General features: G+C 45.1%; 1 protein-coding gene across 2 annotated transcripts in view; it reads right to left on the bottom strand.

The window, feature by feature from the left end:
- The window catches only part of ASB13 (ankyrin repeat and SOCS box containing 13), a 37,942-nt gene extending 28,595 nt beyond the window's left edge, over positions 1-9,347 (bottom strand). The window contains exons 1-2 of one of the 2 annotated variants that reach the window (XM_073589075.1): positions 9,193-9,347; positions 1,284-1,471 (exon numbers count right to left, since the gene is read on the bottom strand). In XM_073589075.1, coding sequence (XP_073445176.1) covers positions 1,284-1,471; positions 9,193-9,247 — 243 coding nt within the window. In that variant the 5' untranslated portion in view covers positions 9,248-9,347. Of the gene's footprint in view, positions 1-1,283; positions 1,472-9,070 lie in introns of both variants that reach the window. The other variant, XM_073589074.1, reaches the window with a different exon arrangement.
- Positions 9,348-13,914: the final 4,567 nt, after the last annotated feature.

Raw genomic sequence — 13,914 nt, 5'->3', positions numbered from 1 at the left:
GAAACGCGACATGGTGTCCGATCTCAATTCCAGCCAAAAAAAGTCAAATGGCGCTGCTTCCCTTCCGAGCTCTGCCATGCACCCAAATAGTCGTTTACACCCACACATGGGGTATCAGCGTACTCAGGACAAATTACACAATAACTTTTAGGGTCCTGTTACCCTTGCGAAAATAAAAATTGGGGGTGAAAAGATCATTTTGTGGAAAAAATATGATTTTTTAATTGTACCGCTGTACGTTATAAACTTCTGTGAAGCCCTTGTGGGTTCAAAGTTCTCACCACATATCTAGATAAGTTCCTTGGGGGGGGGGGTCTAGTTTCCAAAATGGGGTCACTTGTGGGGGGTTTCCACTGTTTGGGTACATCAGGGGCTCTCCAAACGTGACATGGCGTCCGATCTGAATTCCAGCCAATTTTGCATTGTAAAAGTCAAACGGCGCTCCTTCCCTTCTGAGCTCTGCCATGCGCCGAAACAGTGGTTCCCCCCACATATCAGGTATCAGCGTACTCAGGACAAATTGCACAATAATTTTTGCAGACCAATTTCTCCTGTTACCCTTGGTAAAATAAAAAAAAATTGAACCCGAGGTATTTTTTGTGAAAAAAAGTTAAAATGTTCATTTTTTTTTTTAAATATTCAAAAAATTCCTATGAAGCACCTGAAGGGTTAATAAACTCCTCGAATGTGGTTTTGAGCACCTTAAGGGGTGCAGTTTTTAGAATGGTGTCACTTTTGGGTATTTTCTATCATATAGACCCTTCAAAGTGACTTCAAATGTGATGTGGTCCATAAAAATAAAATGGTGTTGCAAAAATGAGAAATCGCTGGTCAACTTTTAACCCTTATAACTTCCTAACAAAAAAAAAATTTTGGTTCCAAAATTGTGCTGATGTAAACATGTGGGAAATGTTACTTATTAAAGTTTTTTGTGTGCCGTATCTCTGTGATTTAAGGGCATAAAAATTCAAAGTTGGAAAATTGCGAAATTTTCAAAATTTTCGCTAAATTTCCGTTTTTTTCACAAATAAACGCAAGTTATATGAATGAAATTTTACCACTAACATGAAGTACAATATTTCACGAGAAAACAATGTCAGAATCACCGGGATCCATGAAAGCGTTCCAGAGTTATCGCCTCATAAAGGGACAGTGGTCAGAATTGTAAAAATTGGCCCGGGAGTTAACGTGCAAACCACCCTTGGTAGTGAAGGGGTTAAGCCATAATTCTGATGATGTTGCTTTGATGAACCAGCTCCTTAATAATCCACAGAGTTACAAACCTGTGCACCAGCAGCAAGCAGCAGCTTAACACAATGAATGTGGCCCTGAAGACAGGCTTCGTGCAGTGGTGTTATGGAGTCCACTGTAACCAGATTCACACAGACTCCACTTTCGATCAGTTGTCTCAGCTGTAGAGCTTGACCTTGTCTCGACGCATCGTGAATGGGAGTCCTCTCCGCCCAGTTTCCTGTGAAACAGAAATCAGTAACATTACAAACGAAAATAGACTCAAAATCCACAGCCCTGGTCACTACTGAGCATGTGCATAAAGTGCAGCACAGATTCATCTTAACCACGACCCCACTGCCCTGGTCAGTACTGAGCATGTACATAAAGTGCAGCACAGATTCATCTCATCTATGACTCTGCAGCACTGGTCACTACTGAGCATGTGCATAAAGTGCAACACAGATTCATCTCATCTACGACTCCACAGCACTGGTCACTACTGAGCATGCACATAAAGTGCAGCATAGATTCATCTCATCTACGACTCCACAGCACTGGTCACTACTGAGCATGCACATAAAGTGCAGCACAGATTCATCTCATCTACGACTCCACAGCACTGGTCACTACTGAGCATGTACATAAAGTGCAGCACAGATTCATCTCATCTATGACTCTGCAGCACTGGTCACTACTGAGCATGTGCATAAAGTGCAACACAGATTCATCTCATCTACGACTCCACAGCACTGGTCACTACTGAGCATGTACATAAAGTGCAGCACAGATTCATCTCTTCTATGACTCTGCAGCACTGGTCACTACTGAGCATGTGCATAAAGTGCAACACAGATTCATCTCATCTACGACTCCACAGCACTGGTCACTACTGAGCATGCACATAAAGTGCAGCATAGATTCATCTCATGTACGACTCCACAGCACTGGTCACTACTGAGCATGTACATAAAGTGCAGCATAGATTCATCTCATCTACGACTCCACAGCACTGGTCACTATGTGAATAAAGTGCAGCACAGATTCATCTCCACTAAAACTCAAGATCCTTAGATCAGGAACAGAACAGACATTTATAGGACATTTCAGAACTTTCCCAAATTCTTATGAAAAAATTTACAGCACATCCTGTGGAGCTGGTCCACTTTATATCAACTCCACAGCACTGCTTTTGAAAGTTTAATTACCACTTTCCAGGTGGTTTTCAGAGCAGAATGTCCTTGAATAATAAAATGTGTGCACATACCCTTAGGCCCCATTCAGACGTCCGTTTTTCTCAGGTATGAGAAAAAATGGTCAAATTATTTTTATTAGACTTTGATCAGAATCTAGAGTGAGTGCAGTCTGTGTCATTATTTTTCCTCATCCATGGATTTCACCTTTTCCTTATGTCACAGACAGAATATGACTGCGGTCTGATTTTTTCACAGACCAATAGACTTGCATTGCAAATTTGAATCAAAATCTGACATGTCTCTGCAATTTCCCACAGTAAAGGCCAAGGATAGCAATCATATATGAAAATTTGATGTCTGAAAGAGGCCTTAATGGCGAAAGGCTTTCCTGCCGCACATTATTTTTTGTAACATCTCATAATTGGACTTTGAGACTTAATAATAATATACTGGCATACTTCTAGACTGTAAAGGTACAGTCATGGCCAAAAGTTTTGAGAATGACACAAATATTATATTTTCACATGATCTGCTGCCCTCTGGTTTTTATGTGTGTTTGTCAGATGTTTTTATCACATACAGAAATATAATTGCAATCATATTATGAGTAACAAAAGGTTATATTGACAGTTAGAATGAGTTAATGCAGCAAGTCAATATTTGCAGTGTTGACCCTTCTTCTTCAGGACCTCAGCAATTCTCCCTGGCATGCTCTCAATCAACTTCTGGATCAAATCCTGACTGATAGCAGTCCATTCTTGCAAAATCAATGCTTTTATTTTGTCTGAATTTGAAGGTTTTTGTTTGTCCACCCGTCTCTTGATGATTGACCACAAGTTCTCAATGGGATTAAGATCTGGGGAGTTTCCAGGCCATGGTCCCAAATTCTCTATGTTTTGTTCCTTGAGCCATTTAGTTATCACCTTTGCTTTATGGCAAGGTGCTCCATCATGTTGAAAAAGGCATTGTTGATCGCCAAACTGCTCTTGGACGGTTGGGAGAAGTTGCTCTTGGAGGACATTCTGGTACCATTCTTTATTCATGGCTGTGTTTTTAGGCAAGACTGAGAGAGAGCCCATTCCCTTGGCTGAGAAGCAACCCCACACATGAATGGTTTCAGGATGCTTGACAGTTGGCATGAGACAAGACTGGTGGTAGCGCTCACCTGGTCTTCTCCGAATAAGCCATTTTCCAGATGTCCCAAACAATCGAAAAGGGGATTCATCAGAGAAAATGACTTTACCCCAGTCCTCAGCAGTCCACTCCCTGTACCTCTTGCAGAATATCAGTCTGTCCATGATGTTTTTTCTGCAGAGAAGTGGCTTCTTTGCTGCCCTCCTTGAGACCAGGCCTTGCTCCAAGAGTCTCCGCCTCACAGTGCGTGCAGATCAGGGCTGTGGAGTCGGAGTCGGAGTCGTGGAGTCGGAGTCGGTGCTCATTTTGGTGGAGTCGGAGTCGGAGTTGGAGTCGGTATAAAATGGACCGACTCCGACTCCTAAAATATATAATAAATTGGGTACAGTAATTCAATGCAGGATGTGCTGAATATTTTTTCATAGGAGTTTGGGAAAGTTATGAAATGTCCTATAAATGGCTGTTATATTCCTGATCTAAGGCTACATTCACACACAGCGTTTTTCCTGTGTTTTTTGAGGATACGTTTTTCAGCTGCAAAAGCTGATCATCTTTTTAAAAAACTGCATCACCTGAAAGGTTTTTGAGCTCATAGATAATGTTTTCAATAGCAAAAGCAGATTAGAAATCTGCTCTATCTATCCATTTATCCATATCTGTCTATCCATATCGTATCTGTACCAAAAAGAATGAAAACCGGGTAGTACACCAATATATATTCTGTTCTATCTAAATATCTTGATTATTGGATCATAAAAATGATTAAATGTCTGAGGTTCACATTGTACTACAATAAATTTTTCACTTAAATATAAGCAATATGTGTGGGAGTTGGAGTCGGAGTCGTGGAGTCGGAGTCGGTGTAAGGGAAATTGAGGAGTCGGAGTCGGAGTCACAGGTTTGGCTTACCGACTCCACAGCCCTGGTGCAGATGCACTCACACCTGCCTGCTGCCATTCCTGAGCAAGCTCTGCACTGCTGGTAGCCCGATCCCGCAGCTGAAACACTTTTAAGAGACGGTCCTGGCGCTTGCTGGTCTTTCTTGGGCGCCCTGGAGCCTTTTTCGCAACAAGGGAACCTCTCTCCTTGAAGTTCTTGATGATGCGATAGATTGTTGACTGAGGTGCAATCTTTCTAGCTGCGATACTCTTCCCTGTTAGGCCATTTTTGTGCAGTGCAATGATGACTGCATGTGTTTCTTTAGAGATAACCATGGTTAACAGAAGAGAAACAATGATGTCAAGCACCAGCCTCCTTTTAAAGTGTCCAGTGGTGTCATTCTTACTTAATCATGACAGATTGATCTCCAGCCCTGTCCTCATCAACACCCACACCTGTGTTAATGGAGCAATCACTGAAACGATGTTAGCTGGTCCTTTTAAGGCAGGGCTGCAATGATGTTGAAATGTGTTTTGGGGGATAAAGTTAATTTTCTAGGCAAATATTGACTTTGCAAGTAATTGCTGTTAAGCTGATCACCCTTTATAACATTCTGGAGTATATGCAAATTGCCATTAGAAAAAATGAAGCAGTAGACTTTGTAAAAATTAATATTTGTGACATTCTCAAAACTTTTGGCCATGACTGTACTGTCACACTTAGCGATGTACCAGCGATATGACGCGGTCAGGATCGCTGGTACATCGCTAAGTGGTCGCTAGTGAGCTGCCACACAGGCAGATCTCACCAGCGACATCGCTGGGGACGGGGGTCGCTATTTACCTGTCACACTAGGCGATCCTGCGTCCTCCCGCCCGGCTCCATGCTCGTCTCTCCACAGGAAGCGCCGCAGCAAGCTGACGACGAGAAACGGTCCTGAACGTTCTCACGCGATCAGCGATAACCAGCGGGGGAGCGGGTCGTAGGTAAGTATCACACACAGCGATATCGCTAGCAATATCGCTATAACGTCACAAGTTATAGAGATATCGCTTAGTGTGACAGGCCCTTAAGAAATATTGTACCAAAACTTAAATGGGTTGTCTAATATCTTAGAGGTACATTTTAATCAACAGATCTTGATATAAAATAATTTCCATCATTAGATATGTTAATAAAATCTTCCTGTGCTGAGATAATCTTATAAATGTGCCCCTGCTGTGTACTGTGTAATGGCTGTGTCTGACCATACAGGAACATGGTCTGATCATACCACAGCTCCTGGGCAGGGGAGGAAGCAAAAAAGTATACAGACATTACACCAGGGGATTGCAACTGATTTTTTTGTGAGGTAAAACATTTCCCTGCCTGTTTAAAAATATGTTTTACCTCACAGCAACAATCATTTGCGATCCTAGTATCTGTATACTCCTTTCATTCTCCCCTGCCCAGGAGCTGTGGTATGATCAGACTATACTCCTGCACAGTCTGACACAGCCATTACACAGTACACAGCAGGGGCACATTTATAAGATTATCCCAGCACAGGAACATTTTATTTAACACATCCAAATGTGGAAATTATTATTCCAACATTTATTAATTATAAAGTACTTTGCATGTCATACTATCCTTTTAAATGCTGTACTCCTAAGCAAAATAAAAAACCTTGTACTCACTTGGCACACTGGTGCCGGTCAAGTGATTTCAGCACTTACGCTACACTGTTATGTCGCGAGAGGGCTGCAGACGGTCCGTGACTGCTTCACTGACACTTCGTTCATATGAAACTCGAACGTCCAGGAGATCTGTGAACATTGCTGCCCATTAGCGGTCCCTGATTGTTACGCCACGTGAGCCCTTGAAGACCCGACGAGTGAGGGATGTGAATATAAGGATTACAGCTTTTAAGAAGGCATTATCCAACCAGTGAACAACCCTTCTAATAAATTCACTCTAGCAGGCCCTTACAGGACGCAGCCGAATCTCTCTCTATAGTTCCAGCAGCTCTAGTTACCAGTTGCACAGAAATACAAAGGAGTATTTCAGCCATGGTGCTGCCAGGGATCGCTGTGCCACAATTCTAGTATTTCCAGGTGTCTTAAATGGATTTTTCAACTTTACACACAAAAACCAATAAAGCAAAATAGGTTAATGTATACTCCGCCATATTTTCCCCAGTGATCCAGTGGCTCATGCCCTACCCTCCTCGCTGGTTGTTCTGCCTTCCTCCACGTATGACGCTGTGTGTATTCCACCATACGGCTAAACCCTTCATCCACTCTCAGTAAAAAGACTGTATGGGTGCTTAAGTTTATGTTTATTGAGATGATGAACTTAGTAACAGTGAACATCAATGGTGGATGAAATCAGATGATATAGTGGATGAGATCGGATGATATAGTGGATGAAATCAGGTAAAAACTACAAAGAAACAGACAGTATATCAGTACTGGCAGATAACAGCATGATACAAAGTGCTATTACATTAGTAACAGACAATAATACAGGGTGCTATTGCATCAGTAACAGGAGCATTACAGAGGTTGAACAATACAACACACAATGCAGTCAAGAGGGACATCTAAGGCAAACTTAGGCTGTCAGCACTGCACTACCTTAAACAGAGAAGCATCTATCCACATGCAGTGCAAAGAACATCACAACTAGCTGGAGAATACATTGCACATTATACCCATCTCATAAGAATGGCTAGCTAGCACAGATACATTGCACAAACACATAACTGTATTAAACCCTCACCGGAATCCACTTGACAGAAGCAGCGATTTGTAGGGAGAGCCAAAAACAAGTGTGTGAATAACTCAGAGATCTGGGCAAAAAATGGCTACAAGTTTCCTAACCTGGGAAAACTGAAGGGGTGGTTCTCATCAGAACAAGCTATTAAGGGGAGAGGATCATAAATCCAAGAACAGAAAAAAGACGACAACTATGACATCATAGAATCATAGAATCGTAGAGTTGGAAGGGACCTCCTGGGCCATCTGGTCCAACCCCCTGCTCAAAGCAGGATTCGCTAAATCATCCCAGTCAGATGTCTGTCCAGCCTCTGTTTGAAGACTTCCATTGAAGGAGAACTCACCACTTCTCGTGGCAGCCTGTTCCACTCATTGATCACTCTGTGAAAAAGTTTTTTCTAATATCTAATCTGTGTCTCCTACCATTCAGTTTCATCCCATTGCTTCTAGTCTTTCCTTGTGCAAATGAGAATAAAGTTGATCCTTCTACAATGTGACAGCCCTTTAGATATTTGTAGACAGCTATTAAGTCTCCTCTCAGTCTTCTCTTTTGCAAACTAAACATTCCCAAATCCTGCAACCTTTCCTCATAAGACAGGGTTTCCAGACATCTAATGGCAATAGCTGGAGCAGCACTTATAAATTACTTGCTGCACATAAATGGGCAGAACACTGGTCTTCTGTTTACCTTGGATATAGCTGTGGAAGAATCCCATATACCCCAAATGATCACAGTAGCCAATCAGTGAGCTTTTTTGTCTCCTGCCAAATACCACTAGAGCCAAGGTTAAAAAAAAAAAAAAAAGTGTGGAAAAGAAGTGATCCAAAACTGCCATTACTTGGCTGAGCAGGCAATTCAGATGTATGAAGAACAAGATTGGAAAGCATGGATCAGTATCGATGCCGGTGGGTTGCCTTGACAATCGGGGGCCTGCTGATACCCCCAGTCGCTGCCATCTAGGTGCCTCTGTGAAGCCACAGACCACACTTCAGAAGAGATAGTTATTTGGACAATATACGCCATTTATAGTACAAGGTATCAATGAATCACAAGTCCAACTCCGTGTGCCCACGATGAATTTTTGGTGATTTTTTTTGTTTACGCTGCATATTTTCGCTTTATCAAAAACGCAGTGTCTTACAGTTCCAGCAAAGTCAATATCTCTTAGGAGTAGAGTTTTATGTGTGGATTTTCCCCATAAACTTGCATTAGATTCAGAAAATCAGCAGGTAAAATCCAAACATGACTCTATCAATAAGGTTTTGGCAAAGCCAAATACCATAAAGTGTCAATAATAAAGCAGCTTTATTTAAAGCCTGATGCACCAAAGAGAACAAACGCTGCATCAAAAACACAATAAAGCATATAAAAAAACACACAAAAACTATTTTTCTTTTGCACCTCTCTCAAAAAATGCAATCAAAACATGGCACCTATGAAAACTGCAGTTTTGCATGTAGGCCCGCACACAGCTCTATAGAGGGGTAAGTTATAAAGCAGTGGATCTACAGTATGGCGATGGAAGAAAAATAATAATATGATGGCTCTTGGGAGAAAGGAGGGGAAAAACCAAAGTGTGAAGATACAAACTGACAGTAATGATAACGTTTGTGGGAAGGGGGATGATCACTGCGGTTTATTATCTGCACTTAGTGATTCTTGTTGTCCAGCCACAAATAGAAACTGAGACCATAGAAACCTGCAATAGTAATTACTATGGTCAGCGTCAGGAAGCGCTGCAGGTAGAGGACTAAACCAGAGCTATCCCCAAGCCCTAGCCAGCGCCATGTTTACTAGCAAAGACCGCACATGCGCACTCGGCTCCATCATGACAGCACTGCGCCCGCAATTACAGAGATACGTGCTCCTACCGATGTCTCCGATTACAGGGCCCCTCAGGGCAGCCGGCGCAGTGATGAGGGCTGCTCCAGTTTCCATAACAACGTCCACCTAGGTGTACTACTCATTAGAAATGCTTCCTGAATGTACCGACCAGAGGAAAACAACTTCTCAAAGGATGTCGGGAATTGTAGTTTTCCGCATCTCATGGTGCCTCCCCGCCGCTCACGTGACTCGTCTGCTGGCTTGGCTTCCACCACACACGCTCATCCCGACGTTCATTCTTTTTGTTTCATTGCTGTGAGCCCCGGTCGGAATGGTATCACACGTTGCCGCTCGCACAGCATGCTGGGACTTGTAGTTTGCAGAGCTGGCTGCTTAGCGTTGTAGTTTAGAGGCAACAAGATTGCACTTTTTCTGCTATTTTCTGATTTGTTGGGAGAGGGCAGGGTTCACACCTGGGTTTAGGAATTACATGTTTCTGTAGCGGTATAGAAGCAAAAAAATGGCATCTAATATCTCACCTGTGGCGCCTGACAATGCCTTGAAGGGACTCTGTCACCCCTTTTTTCGACTATGAGTTGCTGGCACCGACATCAGGGGCTTATCTACAGCATTCTGTCATGCTGTAGATAAGCCCCCGATGTAACCTGAAACAGAAGAAAAACGAGTTAGATTATACTCATCGGGGGGCGCGGTCCTGTCTTGGTCCGATGGGTGTTGCGGTCCAGCACTTCCCATCTTCTAACGGTGACGTCCTCTTCTTTGCTACCTGTCGTTGCTCCTGCGCAGGCGCACGGCTCTTTCATGTTAAGGGCAGAGCAGAATACTGCAGTGCGCAGGCGCCATACCTCTTCCGGAGCCTGCGCCCTGCAGGACGCTGCGCTGTGCTCAATAGGGCAGAGCAGTGCACCTCTGCCGGAACCACGACAGGCAGCAAAGAAGAGGACGTCACCGTTAGAAGATGGGAGGCACCATATCCCCGGGTGAGTATAATCTAAAGGTCCTGTGTCACTTAGCGATGCACCAGCGATCCCGAAAACGATACGACCTGGTGCGTCGCTAAATGATCGCTAGTAAGCTGCCAAACAGGCAGATCTCTTCAGCGACGCAGCAACGATCCAGCGATCAAAAACCGATGCATGCTGGCCAGCAGGACGCCGACGGTGAAAAAATGGCCCAGGACATTCCTGCACGATCAGCGATATCCAGCAGAGGGGCCGGTCTCTGCTGCGTGTCACATGTGGCGAGATCGCTGTTGCGTCACAAAATCGGTGACACATTAGCGATCTTGCTAGCGATCTCGCTATGTGAGACGGGGCCTTACCTCTTTTTTCTTCTCTTTCAGGTTACATCAGGGGCTTATCTACAGCATTACAGAATGCTGTAGATAAGCCCCTGATGTCGGTGCCGGCAGCTCATAGTCGAAAAAAGGGGTGACAGATTCCCTTTAAAGGGGTTGTCCTGTATGGGAGACCCTGACCAGAAGAAAAATGCCTCTCTATAGTCAGTGTGCTGGTCTGCTGTGATCAACAGCTCGCTGGGTTTTCATGTGAACGCTGCAGGCTGTCAGTAGCCCCTGATTGGCCGCAGTGTTCACATTTTGTCCAAGCTAAAAAAAAACCCTGTGTTTAGCAGTACAGCATGAAAAGAGGACCACGAGGGAATGGTAGGGCGAGCAGCATTCTAAGGCTAGTTTCACACTAGCGTTTTTGAGCGCAGCGACGGCCTGCGCACGGCCGTCGCTAAGCACCGCCCCCTGCCGCGCCTCCGCCGGTAGCTCCGCCTACCGGCGCATGACGCTGCATGCGCCCTGCGTCCCCTATCTTTATCACTGGGGGCGCAGTATGCGTTTGGCGGCGCATGCGTCCTTTTGACGGTGCGCCAACCTGCGCCAAACGCAACCTGCTGCAGTTTGGTTGCGCCGGCGCACCGTCAAAAAGGCGCATGCGCCGCCAAACGCATACTGCGCACGGCCTGCGCCCCCAGTGATAAAGATAGGGGACGCAGGGCGCATGCAGCGTCATGCACCGGTAGGCGGAGCTACCGGCGGAGGCGCGGCAGGGGGCGGGGCTTAGCGGCGGCCGTGCGCAGGCTGTTGCTGCGCTCAAAAACGCTAGTATGAAACTAGCCTTATATAGCATGTTTCAATTGTGCACTGCAACCCACCACGTTGGGTTAGTTGTGGAAGGCTGCGGCCAGTAACTGGCTGCAGTGGTTACATGAGAGAAGAGGAGAGGTGCATTAGTATGATTTCTTTAGTTATTTTATTTTTTTAGAGTCTGCTGCATTTTTTTGGCAAATTCAGGGGTGGAAAACCCTTTCAGTCATGTGAACCAAACCTATAGTTAGATGTCACACGGTCCAGGGGCGTATCTAGGGGGGGGCAGCCGGGGCAGTTGCCCCGGGTGCAGCCAGCAGGGGGGCGCAGTCGGGCCGCCTAATGCAGCGGTCCGCAGTGTCCTCCTTGGCGGCTGTGTTCTGCCGCCCCCCCGGCCTGAGAGTCGGCGGTTCTCTTTGTCAGCTGTCAAGCTGACAGCCGGCGCAGAGAAGGAGTGCGTGCCGGCTCCCAGGGAACAATTGTACTGGCGTCTATACAGACGCCAGTACAATTGAAGCTCTGACCGCCGGGCCAGAGCGACGTCAGCAGTGTGATCAGGTCATGTGATCACGCTGCTGACGTCACTCCCCGGCGCCCAAAGCAAACGCTGGTGGTAAGTGTGCTCTGTGGAGCTGAGGGGGAGTTAATGAATGGAGATGGGGGGGATTTGTAGAGGGGATGGCGGTTAATGTGTGGGGGTATTTAGAGTGGGGATGGGGGTTAATGTGTGTGGGGGTTAATGAGTGGGGATGCCATGGGGTTAATGTGTGGGGGGATTTGGAGTGGAAATGGGGGTTATTTAATGAGTGGGGATTGGGTTAATGTGTGCGGGTGTTAATGAATGGGGATGGGGGTTAATGTGTGGGGGCGTTAATGAGTGGGGATGGGGGTTAATGTGTGTGGGGGTTAATGAATGGGGATGGGGGTTAATCTGTGGGGGTATTTGGAGTGGAGATGGTTATTTAATGTGTGGGGGGATTTGGAGTGGTGATGGGGTTAATGAGTGGGGATTGGGTTAATGTGTGCGGGGGTTAATGAATGGGGATGGGGGTTAATGTATGGGGGCGTTAATGAGTGGGGTTGGGGTTAATGTGTGGGTGTATTTGGAGTAGGGGTGGGGGATTTGGAGTGCTGATGGGGGTTAATGAGTGGGGATTGGGTTAATGTGTGGGGGGATTTGGAGTGGGGATGGGGGGTTATTTAATGTGTGGGGGGGATTGGGGATGGGGGTACTTAATGTGTGTTGGGGATGGGGGGATTTAATGTGTGGGGAGATTTGAGGACACAAAATAAAGAGTATGTACAGTGGGGCAAAAAAGTATTTAGTCAGTCAGCAATAGTGCAAGTTCCACCACTTAAAAAGATGAGAGGCGTCTGTAATTTACATCATAGGTAGACCTCAACTATGGGAGACAAACTGAGAAAAAAAATCCAGAAAATCACATTGTCTGTTTTTTTTTCATTTTATTTGCATATTATGGTGGAAAATAAGTATTTGGTCAGAAACAAAATTTCATCTCAATACTTTGTGATATATGCTTTGTTGGCAATGACAGAGGTCAAACGTTTTTTGTAAGTCTTCACAAGGTTGCCACACACTGTTGTTGGTATGTTGGCCCATTCCTCCATGCAGATCTCCTCTAGAGCAGTGATGTTTTTGGCTTTTCGCTTGGCAACACGGACTTTCAACTCCCTCCAAAGGTTTTCTATAGGGTTGAGATCTGGAGACTGGCTAGGCCACTCCAGGACCTTGAAATGCTTCTTACGAAGCCACTCCTTCGTTGCCCTGGTGGTGTGCTTTGGATCATTGTCATGTTGAAAGACCCAGCCACGTTTCATATTCAATGCCCTTGCTGATGGAAGGAGGTTTGCACTCAAAATCTCACGATACATGGCCCCATTCATTCTTTCATGTACCCGGATCAGTCGTCCTGGCCCCTTTGCAGAGAAACAGCCCCAAAGCATGATGTTTCCACCACCATGCTTTACAGTAGGTATGGTGTTTGATGGATGCAACTCAGTATTCTTTTTCCTCCAAACACGACAAGTTGTGTTTCTACCAAACAGTTCCAGTTTGGTTTCATCAGACCATAGGACATTCTCCCAAAACTCCTCTGGATCATCCAAATGCTCTCTAGCAAACTTCAGACGGGCCCGGACATGTACAGGCTTAAGCAGTGGGACACGTCTGGCACTGCAGGATCTGAGTCCATGGTGGCGTAGTGTGTTACTTATGGTAGGCCTTGTTACATTGGTCCCAGCTCTCTGCAGTTCATTCACTAGGTCCCCCTGCGTGGTTCTGGGATTTTTGCTCACCGTTCTTGTGATCATTCTGACCCCACGGGGTGGGATTTTGCGTGGAGCACCAGATTGAGGGAGATTATCAGTGGTCTTGTATGTCTTCCATTTTCTAATTATTGCTCCCACAGTTGATTTCTTCACTCCAAGCTGGTTGGCTATTGCAGATTCAGTCTTCCCAGCCTGGTGCAGGGCTACAATTTTGTTTCTGGTGTCCTTTGACAGCTCTTTGGTCTTCACCATAGTGGAGTTTGGAGTCAGACTGTTTGAGGGTGTGCACAGGTGTCTTTTTATACTGATAACAAGTTTAAACAGGTGCCATTACTACAGGTAATGAGTAGAGGAAAGAGGAGACTCTTAAAGAAGAAGTTACAGGTCTGTGAGAGCCAGAAATCTTGATTGCTTGTTTCTGACCAAATACTTATTTTCCACCATAATATGCAAATAAAATGAAAAAAAAACAGACAATGTGATTTT

Source organism: Dendrobates tinctorius, unplaced genomic scaffold, assembly GCF_039654945.1.
Source record: "Dendrobates tinctorius isolate UK_male_01 unplaced genomic scaffold, ASM3965494v1 ptg000105l, whole genome shotgun sequence".
NCBI classification, from domain to species: domain Eukaryota; kingdom Metazoa; phylum Chordata; class Amphibia; order Anura; family Dendrobatidae; genus Dendrobates; species Dendrobates tinctorius.
Note: the sequence above shows the minus strand (reverse complement) of the source record. Positions and strands in the feature narration are given on the sequence as shown.